Source organism: Oncorhynchus masou, chromosome 5 (assembly GCF_036934945.1).
Source record: "Oncorhynchus masou masou isolate Uvic2021 chromosome 5, UVic_Omas_1.1, whole genome shotgun sequence".
NCBI classification, from domain to species: domain Eukaryota; kingdom Metazoa; phylum Chordata; class Actinopteri; order Salmoniformes; family Salmonidae; genus Oncorhynchus; species Oncorhynchus masou.
Window position 1 is genome coordinate 53,094,970 of NC_088216.1, and position 20,223 is coordinate 53,115,192.

Consider the following 20,223-nt stretch of genomic DNA (forward strand, 5'->3'; position numbering starts at 1 on the left):
AGCGCTGAACTTCGGTGGTACGGATTGAATCCAGCCCTAAATGTTACTGTCCTGGGTGTCCCGGACCAGCAAGTTGTGTTGTGGACCACACCACTTGTGTATAAAGACGGGTGGGATCTAGTGTAAATTCTAAATGAATGAGTGTGCTCCAGAAGGGCCATTAGCAGGTCCCCTGGTTTCTGTTCCATTGGAATGACACAGCATTCTCCTGTCTTGTGAGTTGTAACTTTAAGACACAATTCAATCCACGTAATTCACAAAACAATGAAAGTCCATTCATTCATCTGTAGGAAATCAACTTTACTATGAAATCCAGAAAAAAGCTAAAATCAACTGAACAGTGATGTTTCACAATTGCAATAAACTCACACTTTCCTACCCCCCCAACACATATTTTTTTAATGCACATTTAACCCCGATTGTCAGATTTTTTGCAATCTTTTTTTTGCATATACTGTTTAAAAATATGATTTTTTTTTAAATTAATCTGGGATTAGCAGGTCCCCCAGCTCTACCACACTGGGAGCCGTTAGTTGACTTGCCGTTTTAGGCTGCTACTTAAGCCATACATTCTCAAGTCAACTAGGGTATCTAAAACATAATTGACAGCGCAAGCAATTCAGCCTAAAACTGAGATTAAATTAAACCTCCTATAATACCTCCAATTATGTGGACAATTGCATTATTTTTTTCACTGTAAAGAGAGCAAATAAACATGTGCAACAAGGGACCCAAGGTACCACTTAATCTCCCAACATCCACAGAATGACACAAATCAAAAGTACAACCAACAAGAGGCTAATGGAACTGATACCAGGGCCCGTATTCATTAAACGTCTGAGAATAGTAGCACTAATCTAGGATCAGTTTAGCCTTTTCATGGACAGGCCTGATCCTAGATCAGCACGCCTACTCTGAGAAGCTTGATTCATATTGCCCCAGACCTCTTAACATTTAAGAGGAATTAGACCAAATTTTACCACATTTATTTCCAATACGCCATCTCCACAGGAAAAACAATGATTTGCCATAATGAGTAGAGACATTGTTAGAGATCTGAATTCTGTTCGCTCTATCCCTCTTCAATCTGGAGTATATTGTCTGAGCATGGGGTGAAAGCAAAGGTGGTGGTAATAGAAGCTGTTACTGTTGACATTCAGCTCCCCTGTCTTTCAATCAACCTTTAAACAGCTGGTAAGTAAATGTCAAAGAGTAGCCTCTGATAACTAATCTTTTACACTGCACAGTCATTGTGTTCTCAATGGAAACTTTGTTACCTCCAATCTTTAAAGGGTGCCGAGATGCAATTAGCATCTGAAACTAGTTTTTTCTTGATCCATAGGATGCCGTCCAGACAATAACACCAATACTTAGGGACTGAAAGCAGTAAATAGCCTAGGTCCTTGACTCTCACAATATAACAGTCTTAATTTTAATGTGAACCTGCTTAAGTCTGACGCCTCATCATAGTGCTTCTACGTGGGATTCAATTTGTTGAGAGACAGATTAAAGTATTCACTGTACTCTAAACAGAGTTGATATCTACATTTGGCAGAGAGACAACTTTCACTCACCAACTTACTTTCCAATAGTGACAAATGTCACAACTATGCAAACGTTCACTAACTTCATTAAAAGTAATAAAAATGGCAGAAAATCAGTTGCTCAAATGATAATCTAACCAGGTAACAATTGATCAAAGAAGGCAATGGGCGGAAGGATGAGTGTGTCAAAGCAGTAACGGGCAGACCAGCCCTCTCTCTGGAGACCGTCTTCTCCCAGGATGTAGCTTGAGCCGTTCGATCCAGCAATTCATAAATTCTGATTGGCTTCTTCCAGCCCTGTCCCCTCTCACACGAACACACACAGTTTCATAGTCTGTGCCAAGACCTGAAGCAAGAATAGATTACCTTTTTTGTTTAAAAAAATAATTACAAACGTGTCAAGAACATAAGCGTCCAATGGCATGTAATGATGCAGGATTGTGCAGAGAAGTAAGACCTAAGGAAATGTGTTTGCATTGTTAGCAATAGGCTTGTGATATCAGTGGCATGGCTACAGCTGTTTCACGAGAAAAAAAACGACAACAAAAGAAACAATGTGAGGGGGAGAAGCAAAAAGACTGTCACCTCCTAACCCCAAATATACTTCAACTCTTGAGTTAGTTCCGTCTTCTTCTACATGGTCCAGACTCAAACCTCTGGCTCATGGCCTCTATTGTCAGTCTTTTGATACATGAGGCAGCCCCTGACCCGTGTGAATCTTCCTGAGTGTGACTGATCCTTCAACTTATGTACAATATGGGGAGGTCCAGGCTCGTCAACAGACATGGCCGTGTGTTGAGTGTCCCCGTGTTGCTACGATGACACGTCACAACAATGGCCGCTCTCACCTCTGGAAGGGCTTGCGGACCTTCCGCCTCCTGCGGGGCGGAGGCTTGCCTCCGCTATCGGCCCACGTCTCACTGGGCTCCGGCCGGAGCCCTCCCGGAGGCATGAAGAAGCCAGTCTGTGGTGGAGGAGGGGAGAAAGGTCCACTAGGTCCGGGTCCAGCACCAGAGGGCTGGTGGGGGGTCGGTCCTGAGGGGAAGAAACCCCCGTTGGCAGCCATGTCGGGGGGAGGTCCCCCTTGGAAGATGCGGTTGAAGAAGTTCTGCAGGTCAGCGGGGTTGGCCGGGCCTGGAGGAGGGTGCTCTGGGCCTGGAGGTGTCCTGGAAAGCATGGGAGCAAAGTAACATTCATTCTAAAAACATTCTTTACCTCAAGACACTTCAACAGGTGACTCCAGGAAAATAAAGAAATAGGAGCACTCACCGTCTACATAGATCTGAGTTTTATTCATGGGACAAACAGGCTTCATCAGAGCCTTGGGTGGCCTTTCATTCCATTTTAATCTAGCCTATGTTTAACCCTGATGCAAGTCACAATGAGATAGTTGCACCTGCACTGACCACAGCATGTGCTCATTTAGAGCGGTCGATCACATAACACCTTGGTTGGGTCCCAATAATCTCTCCTTTCTCCCGAAACATGCACTTGTGCCCTTAATGGATTTGAAAGAAAATGACTGGAATATGGAAACTCTCTTCAGCCCAGTGGTCACCAACCAGTCGATTTCAATTGACTAGTTGATCTTCAAGGCATTCCTAGTTGATCACCAAACATTTCTGTAGAAAAGCCAACGATTAAAGGCGAACTCCTTTTCATTATTGTTTTTTTTTGTGTTGCGCTGTTGGCAATAGGTGCACTTTATTCAGAAGCCCTGCGCACCAGGTAGGTAAAGTGTTCCCATTTTTAACCGTTTAATTTGTCTGAAAAGACAAACTGTCTACCCGACAAGACCACGCCTACTGTGCTGGCCAATCAGACAGCTCAAACCACTGTGCATACCTACAGCGTCCACAAACCATGACCAGAGAGAGGCTGTCAAAGAATACAGCAAAGAGCTGCTTTTCTTATGAGTAAGTTCATGTCTATATTTTATTCAGCACTGTCAACACTTTTTATTCAACACTATTACAAAACGCTCTTCTCTCTACTTCCCCTAGCGCTGCAGCTGCAATGAATGAGTAGCCAAGTGTATCGATAGCCTTGCGTTTTTATTATTATTAGCAGCTCGTTGTGTCCATTTTAATATCGAAGAGTATTTCACTTTCTCTAGTCATAGGAACAACATGAATGTGCCGGAGGCAGATGCAGTGCGAGTCAAGTTTCACCATCAGGAGGAAGACTGTGTCCCCTCTCTTGTCAGTCTCACCAGAGGAAAGGAATTGAGAGAGCAGGGACCATGAAAGGCAGTCCCTCTGCTGCACTCTCCCTCCACTTAGACTAATGCCATGTTCAAAACAACTGGGAACTCAGGAATCTCAGACTTCTGCCTTCAGTGTGTTCAAGACAACTGCAAACTCTGGAAAAACGAGATCCGACTGGGAAAAATCGTTTTGAACGGTCATCCTCGGAAACTCGGGCATCTTCAACCTCTTTTTTTCCAGAGTTCCCAGTTGTCTTGAAAGCACAACCATCAGTCCAGTAAAATAAAATGGATAATTATTAGCTAATTATTTCAATTTATGCTCAGCTGTGTATCGCAAGTGCTACACCAACTGATCTAGTTTGTTATCAAAGCTTGAGTTTTGATATATAATATGGTCTGAGAAGAAAAATACTGGCAGGACAGGAATATAGCCAATATGCTGTGATAATGTATTTGGCCTACTGCACAAACCTAATTTCTACAGAGCTGTTTTATTAGGTTAATGTTAATGTAAAAAAAAAGAAGGTCGGGGACCATTTTTCTAGCCCATGCCTACACCATGCTTTTACATTTGTGTGAAGTAGTTAAAGAGTGCAGACTTCATGAGGAAGATGAGATTATTGGAACGCAACCCTCCTTAACCTGGGACCAACCTGTGGCGCTGCGTGGAGCTACTGTTGTTCTTGGAGCCGAAGGAGATGTGATAGGGCACGCGGTGTGTGTCTGGAGAGATGCCTATCCTCTGGCAGCCGGCCCACTCTGAAAGGTGAGAGCGGAGAAGGTGACAAAATAATCAATGTGACAATACTGAAGCAAGCAGCTAGGAGGAGAAACAGTCTGTCTGACTTTAGGTGTCTTTATTACTGCATTGTCGGGAACGCGCTTGCAAGAAAAGGCATTTCACTGTACTTGTGCATGTGACAATAAAAACTTGAAACATAACATTATTTGGTAGCTTAGAATTTAATTTAGTTGTAGAGCTTTTGAGCCTGTCAGTTGGCTTGTTAGAGGTTCAAGCAGCGAAGCTGGGTGAAACCCCTATTGTATTTGTTGCCGTTTATTATTTTTCTCCTTCTGGCGATTTGGTGAAAAAAATGCAAATTCTTGTGAGATGTAAGGCCCAGGAGGGTGCAACTTTGCAAGATGGTAAAGGGCCATGAGCTACACCCAATCATGCAATGCCATTCAAAATGGCTACACGGTGGCACTATAACAAGCGATTGAAAATGCAAACTTTTAAAAGTCACACCCCTTTACCAAGTGTCCTAGACTCCTGACATTTGGTACTTAGGTCCCTCCCCTCACAAGGAACACATTTGCCTCAAGGACCCTTAAGGTCCGCCATGATGGATTTTCCGCCATTTAGAATTTTGTGAAAAACACTTAAGACGCTACTCTTCTGACACCGAATGACCAATCACCAAGCTCTCACAAATTATGTTTCTCCAGTCTAGCAACTCAAAAAACATGACCACTAATGACCAATAAACATTCACGCAGGCATGGTCTGGCACATAAATTCATCATCTATTATTGAAAATATATTTCACAGTTTAGATGGTACAATGTTTCTTTCTCTACACTATACTTGCTTATTTTGTCTCAAACTGAAATTAGCCGAACTATTCAAATGTTTGCAGCCAGGAAATGCCGGAGCGATTTCTGCATAGTGCATCTTTAAGTCAATACACAAAAGGCTATGGCATTAGCATCGATGAGAGCCAAACTATCCATGTGTGTGTCATTATAATTTAGCCCAAACTACCTCTTCCCCTACTGTATTTATTTATTTTGCTCCTTTGCACCCCATTGTTTTTATTTCTACTTTGCACATTCTTCCACTGCAAATCTACCATTCCAGTGTTTTACTTGTTATATTGTATTTACTTCGCCACCGTGGCCTTTTTTTGGCCTTTACCTCCCTTATCTCACATCGTATATAGACCTATTTTTCTACTGTATGATTGACTGTATGTTTGTTTTACTACATGTGTAACTCTGTGTTGTTGTATGTGTCGAACTGCTTTGCTTTATCTTGGCCAGGTCACAATTGTAAATGAGAATATGTTCTCAACATGCCTACCTGGTTAAATAAAGGTTAAATAAAAAATAAAATAAAGTTACACGGCTTGTCAAAGCAATTGGCTTGTTCGACATCGACCGCATTGCAGTTGGCGATTGCAGACTTACTGATCTACAAATCACCTTGCATTATAAATAACACCTCAAAATTGACCCACAATGCATTACAGTTTTGACGCTCGTGAACACAGCCATACTTAATCCAGTACCTGTGATGTCGTAGACTTTGCCATCCATGCAGGCGAAGTAGGTGATGCGTAGGCCTAGCAGGCTGGACTCGGCCCACAGGTCTCCCTCCTCGGCGCTGTGGCGTCTGTTACACTCTGCACAGAACCGCGCCTCAGCAGGCTCCCGGTCCATCTCAAACCTCCTGCACACACAGGGAGTAATAAGGGGGAGAGGAGTCAGCAACGTAAACTAAACCATGCAGAATGGGATGCTCTTTGTGTCTGGCCTATGCTTGTGTTTCCTTTCTGTAATAAAGATTTCATAGCAAGCTAAATGTATAAATAGAATTTTAGTGATTGGGAGTAGTCACCATATTCATTTACGTAAATACTGTAAATGACAAGACTGCAGTGCAGGTAAATTATATTACGATTCCAATCCCTCACTTTCACAGAAATCTGCAGGGTGTTGGTTGTAAATGTATGATATTTTTTCAAGATATTACAGATATTAATTCAGTCTGAGTGACATACCTGTGTTTACCCTCACACTTCGTACACATCATGGTGTTCATAGCTTCCTTCAGGTCATCCTGCAGTTTGGTGAGGAACTCATTCATCGACTTGGAGAGTTCCGTCTGTGCCATGCGCTTCCTGAGAGGACCAGGCAAACAAGTCAACGCCATATCAACTACACCAAACATCCCATCGGCCTTCAGTGCAGTCATTCGATCACGGTTTCCTGCATTTTAATTAAGTAATTAACTCACAGCACGTATTTTCTATGTATCCTGTTACTGAGTAACTAAACCAAACATCTCACAGTCCTTTAGATTGACTATACAATGCTTAGGACTAGAGGTCGACCGATTAATCTGAATGGCCGATTAATTAGGGCCGATTTCAAGTTTTCATAACAATCGGATATCGGTATTTTTGGGCGCCGATTTGCCAATTTTTTTTATACCTTTATTTAACTAGGCAAGTCAGTTAAGAACACATTCTTATTTTCAATTACGGCCTAGGAACGGTGGGTTAACTGCCTTGTTCAGGGACAGATTTTCACCTAGTCAGCTCCGGGTAATCCAATCTTGCACCTTACAGTTAAATAGTCCAACGCAATAACGACCTGCCTCTCTCGTTGCACTCCACAAGGAGACTGCCTGTTACGCAAATGCAGTAAGCCAAGGTAAGTTGCTAGCTAGCATTAAACTTATCTTATAAAAAACAATCAATCATAATCACTAGTTAACTATACATGGTTGATGATATTACTAGATATTATCTAGCGTGTCCTGCGTTGCATATAATCTGACTGAGCATACAAGCATACAAGTATCTAAGTATCTGACTGAGCGTTGGTAGGCAGAAGCAGGCCCGTGAAGATTCATTCAAACAGCACTTTCGTGCGTTTTGCCAGCAGCTCTTTGTTGTGCGTCAAGCATTGCGCTGTTTATGACTTTAAGCCTATCAACTCCCGAGATGAGGCTGGTGTAACCGAAGTGAAATGGCTGGCTAGTTAGCGCCCGCTAATAGCGTTTCAAACGTCACTCGCTCTGAGCGAGCAAGTTGTTCCCCTTGCTCTGCATGGGTAACGCTGCTTCGATGGTGGCTGTTGTCGTTGTGTTGCTGGTTCGAACCCAGGGAGGAGCGAGGAGAGGGACGGAAGCTATACTGTTACACTGGCAATACTAAAGTGCCTATAAGAACATCCAATAGTCAAAGGTTAGTGAAATACAAATGGTATAGAGGGAAATTGTCCTATAATTCCTATAATAACTACAACCTAAAACTTCTTACCCGGGAAAATTGAAGACTCATGTTAAAAGGAACTACCAGCTTTCATATGTTCTCATGTTCTGAGCAAGGAACTGAAACGTTAGCTTTCTTACATGGCACTTTTACTTTTTTCTCCTGCACTTTGTTTTTGCATTATTTAAACCAAATTGAACATGTTTCATGATTTACTCTAGGCTAAATTGATTTTATTGATGTATTATATTAAGTTAAAATAAGTGTTCATTCAGTATTGTTGTAATTATTACAAATAAATAAATAAATAAATATCGTCCGGTTAATCGGTATCGGCTTTTTTGGTCTCCAATAATCGGAATCGGTGTTGAAAAATCATAATCGGTAGACCTCTACTAAGGACCAGTTAGGAATTTCAGATGAAGACATATTACCTATTGTGAGAGGCCTGAGTTCTAACAGATGTTTTTTCTTGAAGGTGCAGTCATTTTATCATAGTTTCTGGCATTTGATTTAACTACTGATCAAGTCGTTAGGATGTCTTCTACTCACAGCTCGTATTCCCTCCGTGTCTCTGGGTTACTGACGATGTCCCAGGCAGCCCTGAGCACCTTAAAGGCCTCCCCAGCGCGCAGGTGCTTGTTCTTATCTGGATGGATCTGAGAGATGAAGGAAAAGAGAAAGATGGACAGATGTAAGGGGCAGTGCAGATAACGTGCAAGAGCTAGAGCAACTAAGGAAGGCTCAACAGGTTGGCTACTTCTAGTCATTTTCTGATTACATTTTATGTTGTGGAAATAAAACAACAAAGATACATGCAGCCAGGCAGAGCTAAGGGCAAAAATGCTTTGGTTTGTGATCTGACAGGCAAAGCTGAAATTATTTGACCATAATGGCTACACAGTTGATCAGTTCCACTCATTTTTATCATTCACCTGTACTCATAAAATGTAATGCCCATCTCATTTAGACTCACCTGGACAGCCAACTGTCTGTAGGCCCTTTTTAGCTCAGCTTCAGTTGCGTGGGCCTCCACCCCCAACACTATAAAAGGGTCCAGCTCCTCTTCAGGGACCTGAGCCAGCGCCAGCAGTCTCTCCAGCTCCTGCCCAGGCTGGTACCTAACTGCTCCACCGGGAGAATCTGGGGTGAAAGGGGGCACCTGGGTGGTGGTGCCTCTCCTCCTCCTGAACCAGCCGCTGATCCTTTGCACCAGCAAGGCCACCCTCCTCCAGACCTTGGAGTCCTGCACGGCTGTCCACCACCGCTGGCCCCTCTCCCCGCCCAGCCGGACGAGCGTGAACCGAACCCACTGGGAACCCAGCAGCACCACAGCACAGAGGAGTCCGAAGCAGGTAAGGGAGACCTGCCAGACCCACTCCACCGACCGGATGCTCTTATCCACCAGGACCGTTCCAGTGCAACTCACCCTCTCCAGCATGCGCCGGGCGTCCGCCTTCATTCCCGGCACGTCTGTGACCTTGTTGAGCAGCTGTGAGCCGAGGTCATAGAGGGCTACCCCTGCGGCTTCCACGGCCACCCCGCAGCGGTGGGTCACAGAGACAATGAGCTCCACTACCATGTGGATACAGGAGATGCACCAGGGGCTGAGCGACTCTGACAGCAGCTCCCTGAAGGCCAAGGTAAGCTGGGTGCCTGTCTGCCGCCGGCCCCGGTGGTGGTGGTGGTTGCGCCTCCGGGCCTGCTTGTGCCTCCCACCACCCGATGACAGGGACCCTTTCGGGAGGTAGGATGAGGATGTAGCCTGGGTATTCTGCTCGGAGGCTGCCACCATTCCTCCTCCGCTGTTCCGGAAACGGCTTTTCCTCCCTCCGGCCCCTGAGCTCTTCCATCCAGACTCCCCGTTCATGCCAGGCTCCCTCCCAACTTCGTTTCGGCCTCCATTCTCGTCTTCATCTCCACCCTCAGTCTCCTCATTGCCTTCTCTGACCACATGCTCCGCCCCTTCCTGTTTCAGAGAGACTTCATCCTCTTTGGCCTCTGAAATCCCACAATACTCTGCTTCTTCTGAGTCCTGGTTGATTGGAGTCGGGATATCCTGAGGGGTAGCTTTGAGATAGTCTGTCATGTCCTCTTTGGGAACTGGTTGATGAGTTTCCTCATCTCCTCTGACTTCCCATTGGTCAGGCATGGAGGTGGAAGACGAGAGGGTAGGAACACCTGAGGGCAGCTCTTCAGGGCTCTCCTCAGCTGCCTCTACAGTCCATGTCTCTTCCTCCATCTCGCTCTCAGCCACCCCTTTCTCCATCTTCAGCCCTGTCTCTTGATTAAAGTGCCAAAAAAAAGTCTCCAATCTCACGGCAGGCAGGGACCTTGACCCATTCTCACTGACCGCACCTTCTCTGACACTACACTTCAGCAGGGCTGAAGAGTCAGATAAGGACGGCTGAATAATACTGGAATGGCAGGCGCCATTGTCCACAGTAGCCTGTCCAATGCAGAAACTTTGAAGGCATTGGATCAATCATTACAATCCTTGGGCACAACTGGCCTCATCTTGTATCTGGTTATTGCCTGTGAAAAGAAAGTAAGTTTAAACATTAGCCTTAACACTTTCACTTTATTTGCACTAGAACAAAGGGTATAATCTAAAGGCAAAGTTCACAAAGAAATGATAGGATATGGAGTATCTGCATGTATCATTGTTATTATCAATTGTTTTCTACTGTAGTGTGCCTTGATCAATATTCTCCATAGCACGCTTCATGACCGCAGAGTTGCTTCACATCGCCGACATTTTGAAAAGATAAACCAAACTCTAAAGCTCTCTGGTTGTCAGTAGTTGCACTAGATAGAAATATAATTAAATTCTAAAACCATAACTAACTGGGATGGAATATATCAGAGAATACTGGGGGCACTCTTCGGTTCTAGCAAATTAGCTATGTCGCCAACGTCGCGAGCAAAATTACCAACTGTCTCAAGACTAACAGCGAGCTAACATTATTAGTTGCTCGTGTTTAGCTAACTAGCTACTGTAGCTAATGCAATTTAAATTATCTTAACAGCGGATTATTGATAATATTATTTGAGCTATTTTAATGCTTACACTGACGGAAATAACATTGGGAAAGATGACAGCCAGTGCAACTCACTTTTATCTTCCGTAAAGGAAGGGAAGATGATAAAATGTAGTCTTCCTTTCGAAGTGGCTAACCCGAGCCCTGTAGCTGCTCCTCAAATTGACCAAATATGGCAAACAGAAATTCTAGTCGTAGAAAGAAAATGTAGTTATTGAATTGTGTATGAAACTATTCTTATCCTGTATTAGGAGAGTGTTTTCGTTCTGCTTATGCAGATATTATCTATTTTTTATTATCTTGTTCTTGGCTATCGCTGTCCTTGCTGTTTGTCTTACTATTTTTCACTTCCGAGGGCAGCAGACACCTCACATGAAACACTACTGAGACGCGAGAAAGAATAAGCAAGACCTAGCATGAATAAGACCGTGCCGTGACATGGGCCATTTCCCTTCAAAATAAAAGTCAGCCAATGACGATGGTAAAAAAATAATACATTAGTCGAAAATCGTAACATTTTATTTGGAATTTAGTTTAACAATCGAACAAAACAATAAAAATGAAAATAGTTAATTAAAGCAAATAATGTTACATTGACAATATTGTTAAAGATCGACTCAGCTAAATAATTTTGCCATGAGAAGCCCCACAGATATTGGGTTTGTTTGACATGCCGACTGACTGATCTACAAATCACATTGTTTTTTAAAAATCTTTATTTAAATAGGCAAGTCAGTTAAGAAATTATTATTATTATTTATTATTTACAATGGTGGCCTACACCAACCAAAACCCTGTACGTTGTGTCCCATTCTACTCAGGAGCAACTCCACAGAGTTCACACCCCCAGCATCGTCACTGATAATTTCATATTGGACATACACATTGCACCTTACACAAATTTCTGTACATTTTATTACAGTAAAATAAACATAGCGGATCCTTATAATATGCATTGACTCCTAATGAGCATATATTTTAAGAAGTGCAAAAATATCATAAGGATGTAAGAAATGAGAGTGATGTCACGCACCCAAGAAAGGCTCAACCAATCACTTGACAGATTTGATTAATATTCATGAGTGGCGTCGGGAGGATAGGTTGAGACTTCTTGATATGTGACGTCACACAGATGCCCGTCTGCTCTGCTTGAAAGAGAACTAGTCACCAGTTAGTGTTGCCCATGGTGTCATCATGTCGAACCAGCAGTGGTGGAAAAAGTACTCTTATTGTCATACTTGAGTAAAACTAAAGACACCATAATAGAAAATGACTAAAGTAAAAAGTGAAAGTCACCCAGTAAAATACTACTCGAGTAAAGTCTAAAAGTATGTGGTTTTAAATATACTTAAGTATAAAAAGTAAATGTAATTGCTAATATATACTTAAGTATTAAAGGTAAAAGTACAATTATAAAAAAACAAATTTCTTATATAAAGCAAACCAGACGGCACAAGTGTCATTTTTCATTTACGCATAGCCAGGGGCACACTCCAACACTCAGGCAAACACAAACACCGGATCAGAGTCTGTAGGGATGTACTCTTGATAAGTGCGTGAACTGGACCATTTTCATGTCCTGCTAAGCATTCAAATGTAATGAGTACTTTTGGGTGTCAGAGAAAATGTATGGAGTAAAAAGTACATTATTTTCTTGTAATGAAGTAAAAGTTGTCAAAAATATAAATAGTAAAGTACAGATACCACAAAAAATACTTAAGTAGTACTTAAATACTTAAGTAGTATTTTTACTTAGGTACTTTACATCACTGCTAACCAGTTAGTTATTATAGCTCATGTGCCCATGAGCTCCCGAGTCTAGCTAATGTCGTCGTTTGGTGTCCACGATTAGCTAACTATTAACTAACTAGTTGGCTATTGCATGGCCAGTGTGTGCACATTGGAATCTCTCCTCTGCGACAATGTTATTGGGGTGCGAGAAAATCAGATATATCTTTTAATTTTAAGATAACTGTCATTGAAGTTGATGATTACTACTGTTTTTAAATCCGAGGCGAGAGAAATTGTCCACCATGTTTTGTGTTTTGGTTAGGGCTCGGAGTGATTTCACGCACTCAAGAAAGGTAAACCAGTCATCCGACAGATATTTGCAGCGTGTTCCTCTGCCCAAGCATTGCAGACCCATGCCCATTCTTACAACGTCTGGATATGTAACGCCTGCTCCCACTCCCCCTCCCTGGTGCTCGAGGGTGCCAGGCTACCCGTCATCATACGCACCTGTTACCATCATTACGCTCAGCTGTGCTCACTGGACTCCCTCACTTTGTTGATTTCCCCTGCATATATGTCTGCTCCTCTAGGTTGTTCCCTGTTGTAGCATTGTTTGTCGTGTCATGATTATGTCCAGACACTGTTCTTGTTCCGTTGTATGTCTGTCTATATTAAATGGTTCTGTCCCTGTACCTGCTTCTCATCTCCTGTGTTTGGCGTTAAAGGATAGGTATTTTACGTATCAGCAAATGCCACGTTCAAAACTCAAATCATGACGTCAGTGATCTTCAGGTCAGAAAGTCGGAGCTCTAGAAAGAGGCCCGAGTTCCCGAGTTAGATGAGCGCTCAAATCGATTTTTCTCAGTCTGAGCTAGTTTTTTTCAGAGTTCCCAGTTGTTTTGAACACACTGAAGTTGGAAGTCTGAGATTCCGAGATCCCAGTTGTTTTGAAAGCGGGATAACTGAAATATACCAATCGATTACACAGTTGATGACATGGCATGCAACCATTGGTTGATGCATGTGTCATGACTGTCCTGTGAGGATCCAAATTGGTCAGATAAGCTTTGAAATAAATAACTTCAACCAGACCCCCTCTCACCCGCAGAGGTGGGGAGAAGGGAACTGGTGGGGGTTGACAGCTCACGCCCTGTTGTAAATCAAGGAAAGAACATTCAGGTCTCTTTCTCTCCAAATTCACCCGAGGAATGTGCCTTTGTTTCACAGATTTTCCTACCGAAACTCTAACACATTCTAAAGTGAATAATGGAACAATCTTTCTAACAGAGAACGTGGGGAATGGTCAGAGGTGACCTAAAATAACACTGATGTCAGTTTGGTTGTTATTTTGTAATGTCATTAAAATTGTTATAAAGGAAATACTATAACACACTACATTTACAAAATGTCTATCCTCTACGTTGTGCATGCTATATGAACAATGATGAAAGTGTTTCTGTTAAGAGAGGGATATGAGTGGTAAGTAGTCACCACCCCCTTAAGTGAGATCAGAGAGCGTCTGTCACGTCTGCTCCCTCTCACCCCCCCTTTCCCCTTCACCTGGCGCTTGAGGGTGCCAGGCTGCCCTGCATCACGCACTCCTGCCATCTATTATGCACACCTGCCTTCCCTCGTCACACGCATCAGTGATATTGGACTCACCTGGACTCAGTCATCAGCTGTTTATTTCCTCCCCTATATTTGTCAGTCCCCTTGCTCTGTTCCCTGCTTCTGCATTAATTGTTTTTTGTTTGTGTTACTCGGTTGCTGACGCTGTTCCTGTCTCGTTCCATGTCCGTTCCTTATTAAACGTTTGACTCCCTGTAGCTGCTTCGTCTTTCCAGCGTCATTCCATGTGACAGTGTCAGCCTGACGGAACCACCCTTTTGATCGAACTGTATAAAATGATGGGTTAAGAATTAACATATTAGGCCAGAGAGACGTAGAGCTGCAGCTCGCTTTAAAGTGGTTTGAACTCTGAATCTCAACACGAGGTAGAGACGATAAAGTCACCTCCCAGACAATCACTGGTAAGGCTGATTAGCTGTCCTAAGTAAAGTATCTTCGAAAGTCAATTTAAGTGGGACCATTCTACTACTCTTTTCAAATCACCGTAGTACGCTACTCTCAACAACCCCACTGGGAACTATCGACACGGCTGGCTAGCCTATCTTCAAATAAGCATCTTCCAGAGGGAATGTAAGTAGAATAAACTCTGTAGTTCTGTTCAGGACTACACGACAAGTCACCGGATACCGGACGACCAGCAGAGGAGAACAACAGAGGAACCCCGTTTGGACATTCAGAGCCTTACAAGCGTCCCGCAAAAAGGCCCAACCCCCTTTCCAAGAAGGCCCTGTCTACCGAGAGAAAACAAGGATTTTCACGTAAATTCATTCATGGTTTCTTAAAGTATAAGTGAGAGTAGGTTCTAAATGTACCAACGTTAAGTCTATATGTCCCTCTCTCTCTCGCCCACTCCATGTCTTTTGTAACAAGCAGCCATGTTGTTGTCAGTCCGCTAGGGACCTATTTCTAATGTATTAAGTGTGTATGTTTATCCTGTGTTACCATTTAGTTAGCTAGTAAATAAATTATTAAACCAATTTGTGTAGTACTGAATCATAAGTAAGGCCCAGGTTTTTGCAGATGCAAGGTTACGACTGTAAAGAATGATGATATGATACGAGGTTATGATTGATAAGTTGACTGTTTATGGATGTGATAGGTAAAGATCTTTAGAGTATAATTCCGGAGATGGTAACTCTTTAAAGAACGCTCTCCTGGTGCCCCAAATCCTAATGAGTTAATTGTTACGTGATTCAATTAACTGTTAGCTGATTAGATAAATAACAGTCATCAGATGAATGAAAGTAAAGTAACAACACATGCAAGGGGGAATATGACCAATGACTTTGCCTACGGCTTTAATAGGAAAGGACATTTTTGCCAACGGTACACAAACCACAACCTTGTTTCCCCTAGATTAACCCAATCTTTGCCAGAACAAGTTTACGCTCACTCAAAAATGTTTCTAATGCTATTTTAAATGGCAACTGAGTACAAAGAAAAGAGGATGAATGTGGCGTTAATCATGTTTCTCTTTGTATAAACAAAAAGATATGGGTCTGCAAGTGTATTATCTTTAAGTAATTATCTTCAAATTAGTCTATAAAGGACTAATAATGAAATAATAATTCAAAGACTAGAATTATAATAGGCAAACTATTTTCTGACTTATTCCCTATTTAAACAAAACGAGTCATTGTTTATTCAACAATGCAAACATGGATATCACGCAGTCACTTTTTCCTACTGTCAAACACCATCCATTTTCTCATGTCTGCCTTCTCCACCCACCCACACACTCCCCAGTGCATTGCATTCTCTAGCCTATTTCTGCCCATTCCGGATGCTGTATTAAAGTGTGTGTGTGTGAGAGAGAGTGTGTACTTGTGTGTGAGAATAGTCTGTGTGTGTGTGTGTGTGTGTGTGAGAGAGTGTGTACTTGTGTGTGTGCGAATAGTCTGTGTGGGCTGTGAGATCAACCAGGGCTTTCAGAAGGGGTAGGTCTGGGGAAGAGAGAGGTAGGAAAGGGGGGCTTGCAACCGGCAGGGGGCACAGCTCACTCTCCAGGGGATTTGTGTCAATCAGTGACAGGCAGGGGATGGATGGATATAAAGGAGGAGGGATGGACTGAACACACTGTGGGTGTCCTCTGCCTCAGAAGACCTAAAAATATCACCTATATTCACACAATTACATGTATGACGAACTTGAAGATAGCCAATCTGAAATTTTAAGAGGGCAATCATTATTTCGTATTCAAAACTAAATCTGAAAGATCTGGTTCAACTAATAGGCCTACTATTATTTGAATGTTAGGAAAGTGTACTATAGGTCTAACAGACAAAGTAATACATTTCATACACATGTATTTTGATATCTAGAAAAAAGTATTGCTTATTTGCACGGCTGTCCCGCTTATTAGGCAGGATTAGGCGGCCACCTGGCTGCAGAGTGACGAGGCAGCATTTTCTGAGCTAAACTGGCCAAGCCGCACCTCCAACAACAACACATAAAACCTCACTTAATTCTGCCCAAAAACACCGACAATTTCTCTCAACCAGTGGCATATGGGCTTTTTAGGTGAGCGCTGATGTCGCCCTTTGGTAAGCAGTGCCCACTTTGTCCATTCCCAGCGTGCCTCTCCAGGATGCTGTTGGAGAGAAGCAACTCTGCGGTGCTCCACCAACGTTCCGTCAAAAAAATTACCGAACATAAATTGTGTAGCTGATATAGGATATGGTAGACAGTATGTGGCCTTTTCTGTAGCCTACAGCCTGGAGATACAATGTATGACACTGTAATGAGACGAACAACATGCAGGTTTCTCAGATCAAATAGCCTAACCTAAATGGCACTCAATCAAATAAAACATTTGTTGTCATGTTAACAAACAACGTATCCTAAAAGCAGGACAGGTCAAAGTAAAATGGACAATATGGAATGGACAATCACATCTGTTGTCCATTAGTTTCACCCCATTGTCATGATCAGTGGTTTCAAGTTTGTATCTGCACATTTTTGACAAGCTGATCATAATGAAAAATAAAATACTTCTGCATTTCCTGCTGTGTAAACACATTGCAAATAGGCTCATGATAAAGTTGGGTAGCTGATATTCAGAGCTTAAATAGCCAAATTGATTAGTCACAGAAATCAGGACTAATAAACCAATGCAATTACCTGGTTTACAAATGGTGGGCCTACTACATGGATAAAATTCTATTGCAGGCCAACATGGTAGGCTACACCCCAGTAAGCATAAGGTGATAATTAAGCATAATTTTTTGGTCCTGTCTGGATATGTTTTTTTGTGTTTTACAAATGGTAGGCTTACCACATAGATGTGCTTTCATAAAATTCAATATCAGACAACACGGTAAGCTACACCTCAGTAAGCACGGACCGACGCCGACACCTTTTGGACATATTTTTTTGGTACAGGACCGACACCTTTTAGACGTCTATGTTTGGTTCAGATTTTGTTCGGTCGAGACCAGCCTTGATTTGGCCCAAACATAGATGTCTATAAATGACTTATTTTCAAATTTCATTCAGAACCAAAAATGAGCCTGATTTCAACATCCAGAAAATACATATTTTGAACGTTTGTAAAATATTTCAACATCATGAAAATAAGTATTTTCAACTTTCAATTTTTGGTCTCGACTATGGCGGCAGAAAGGCAAGGACCGGCCCTGCTTATTTGGTTGAGAGGGCTCAGATAGAACATGTCAGCATGCTTCAACAACTACATGGTGACCCAAAGGAGGGACATGACAATGTTGCTTTGTACAAAATCACATATACTCAACATAAACCATTTAATCAATTTGTCCCCAAGTTAAAACAATCAAAACAATCACGGTCAGTCATGTTGGAGCCTAAGGGCAACACTGCCATCCTGACTGTGGTCAACCAGTTTTCCAAGGCTGCCCACTTCATTCCTCTCCCCAAACTACCCTCGGCCAAGGAGACGGCCCAGCTCATGGTGCAGAACGTCTTCCGGATCCATGGACTGCCTGTGGACATGGTCTTCGACCGGGGTCCTGAGTTCTCGTCCCAGTTTTGGAAGGCGTTCTGCACCCTCATTGGGTTGTTGGCCAGCCTGTCCTCTGGGTTCCTCCCCCAGTCCAATGGCCAGTCGGAGCGAGCCAACCAGGACCTTCAGACAACTCTTCGTTGCCTGATCTCCGCCAAACCCCACCACCTGGAGCCAGCAGCTTGTGTGGGTGGAATACGCACGCAACACCCTTCCCTGCTCTGCCACTGGCCAATCGCCCTTTGAATGTTCCCTGGGGTATCAGCCCCCGCTCTTCCCCGAGCAGGAGGAAGAGGTTGGCGTACCTTCTGCCCACATGTTTGTCCGCCGCTGTCGTTGTACCTGGAGGAGAGCCCGGTCGGCCCCCCTCAAGATCACCTCCAGGTATTGACGACAAGTGGATCGCCATCGGACCCCCGGCTCCCCGGTATCGTCTTGGGCAGAAGGTATGGCTATCCACCCGGGATCTGCCCCTCCGGGGGAATCCCGCAAACTCCCCCCCCCCCCCCGATTTATTGGCCCGTTTCCCATCTCTAAAATGATTAGTCCCTCTGCTATTCGTCTTCTGTTGCCCCGTACCCTTCATATACACCCCACCTTTCATGTGTCCTGAGTTAAACCCATATCTCACAGCCCTTTGTCTCCTGTTTACATTTATACCGGTGTTCTCTGTTTGTCTGTTGCCAGTTCATGTTGTTTGTCTCGTCAAACAGCATTTTTTGTATTCATCTCCTCCTTTTCCTCAGTCTCTCTTTTCTCATCCTCCTGGTTTTAACCCTTGCCTGTCCTGACCCTGTGTCACGACTTCCTCCGAAGTTGGTCCCTCTCCTTGTTCGGGCAGCGTTCGGCGGTCGAAGTTTCCGACCTTCTAGCCATCGCTGATCCTCTTTTCATTTTCTTTTGGTTTTGTCTGGTCTTGTATCACACCTGGTTCCAATCCCATTCATAACATGTTAGTGTATTTAACCCTCTGTTCCCCCTCATTGTCCTTGTCGGTGATAGTTTGTTTGTAAGCATTGTGCAAGATATGCTCTGGTGTGCGACGGGTTTTGTACCCACTTGTTTTATTTTGTATATTTTGGTTTTCTGAGTTTTTGAGCACTTATTAAACTGCTCCGTTTTATACCAAGTTTGATCTCCTGAGCCTGACTTTCCTGCCACCAGCACACACCCTCACACCCTGAGCCCGCCCGCCTGACCACTCTGCCTGCCCTGACCCTGAGCCTGCCTGCAGTCCTGTACCTTTGCCCCTGTTGCTGTAATAAACATTGTTACTTCGACAAGGTCTGCGTCTGGGTTTTACCTTATCCTGATAATAGCTCTGTCTTTGAATTTTAAGAGTGGTTACATTTCTCCATCCCCATTCCTTTGCTTTTCATCAAAACAGGCCAGGGCAGAGATCATGCTTTATTATTGTTTCAACTGCTGATTCCCCCTTTAAGTTTGCCGTTTTTTCATTATAAATAGGCTATGTTGTAGACCTGGTGTAAATCAAATTCACAGTGATGCCTGTTGCGTCATCGGGGAATCCCCTATCTCATGCGTCACGCAAAGAATTTACCCAAACGATCGGAAACAGTCCTTCACCATTTGCCAACCACTTGATGATTCTGCCGCACTATTAGGCTATTATTGTATGTCCATGTTGTTTACGACTGTGCTGTAGATCAATAATATTTATTTGTGAAACAGCACCCAAATAACTTTTCTAGTACAATAAAATGAGATTAATTAAATTGAAGGTTAGGCTAGCAGTATAGCCTATAGAAGCATACAGCTCATCTCATACATTTCTGTGACTGACCAGGCAGAAAGGTAGGCTATGTGGTCCTCAGTTTTTATTAAATAGGCTCATTTTAGACAGGTGCATCTTATTGAAAAGTGGGCAAATAAAATCCTAAAATGAAAGGGTTACAAAGCAAACCTCAGTATTTCAAGCCCCCGCCTCCCACATCTCCAATTTGAAAGCCGCCTCTCTACTGGGAGAGAGGAAAGCTCTTTTTCGGTCAGATGGCGTCCGCCCCCAGGTTTCTCGCACCCACACAACCAGCAAAAAGGCAGCCAGCAACCAATACGGTTCGCCGGGGGA

The 20,223-nt window shown here is 43.3% G+C and overlaps 1 protein-coding gene and 1 long non-coding RNA gene across 2 annotated transcripts; one reads left to right on the forward strand and one right to left on the reverse strand.

Moving 5' to 3' along the window:
- Positions 1-285: 285 nt before the first annotated feature.
- LOC135539825 (dnaJ homolog subfamily C member 14-like) lies at positions 286-10,132 on the reverse strand. The gene is made up of 6 exons (XM_064965978.1): positions 8,731-10,132; positions 8,307-8,413; positions 6,537-6,656; positions 6,045-6,205; positions 4,407-4,512; positions 286-2,710 (listed from the first exon to the last, which is right to left on the reverse strand). Exons 1-6 carry the CDS (start codon positions 10,021-10,023, stop codon positions 2,389-2,391), a joined length of 2,109 nt encoding a protein of 702 aa, XP_064822050.1. The 5' UTR covers positions 10,024-10,132; the 3' UTR covers positions 286-2,388.
- A 79-nt stretch (positions 10,133-10,211) lies between these two features.
- On the forward strand, positions 10,212-13,218 carry LOC135539831 (uncharacterized). Its single transcript, XR_010455668.1, has 2 exons — positions 10,212-10,302; positions 12,849-13,218. It is a non-coding gene; the product is annotated as an uncharacterized LOC135539831 (long non-coding RNA).
- Positions 13,219-20,223: the final 7,005 nt, after the last annotated feature.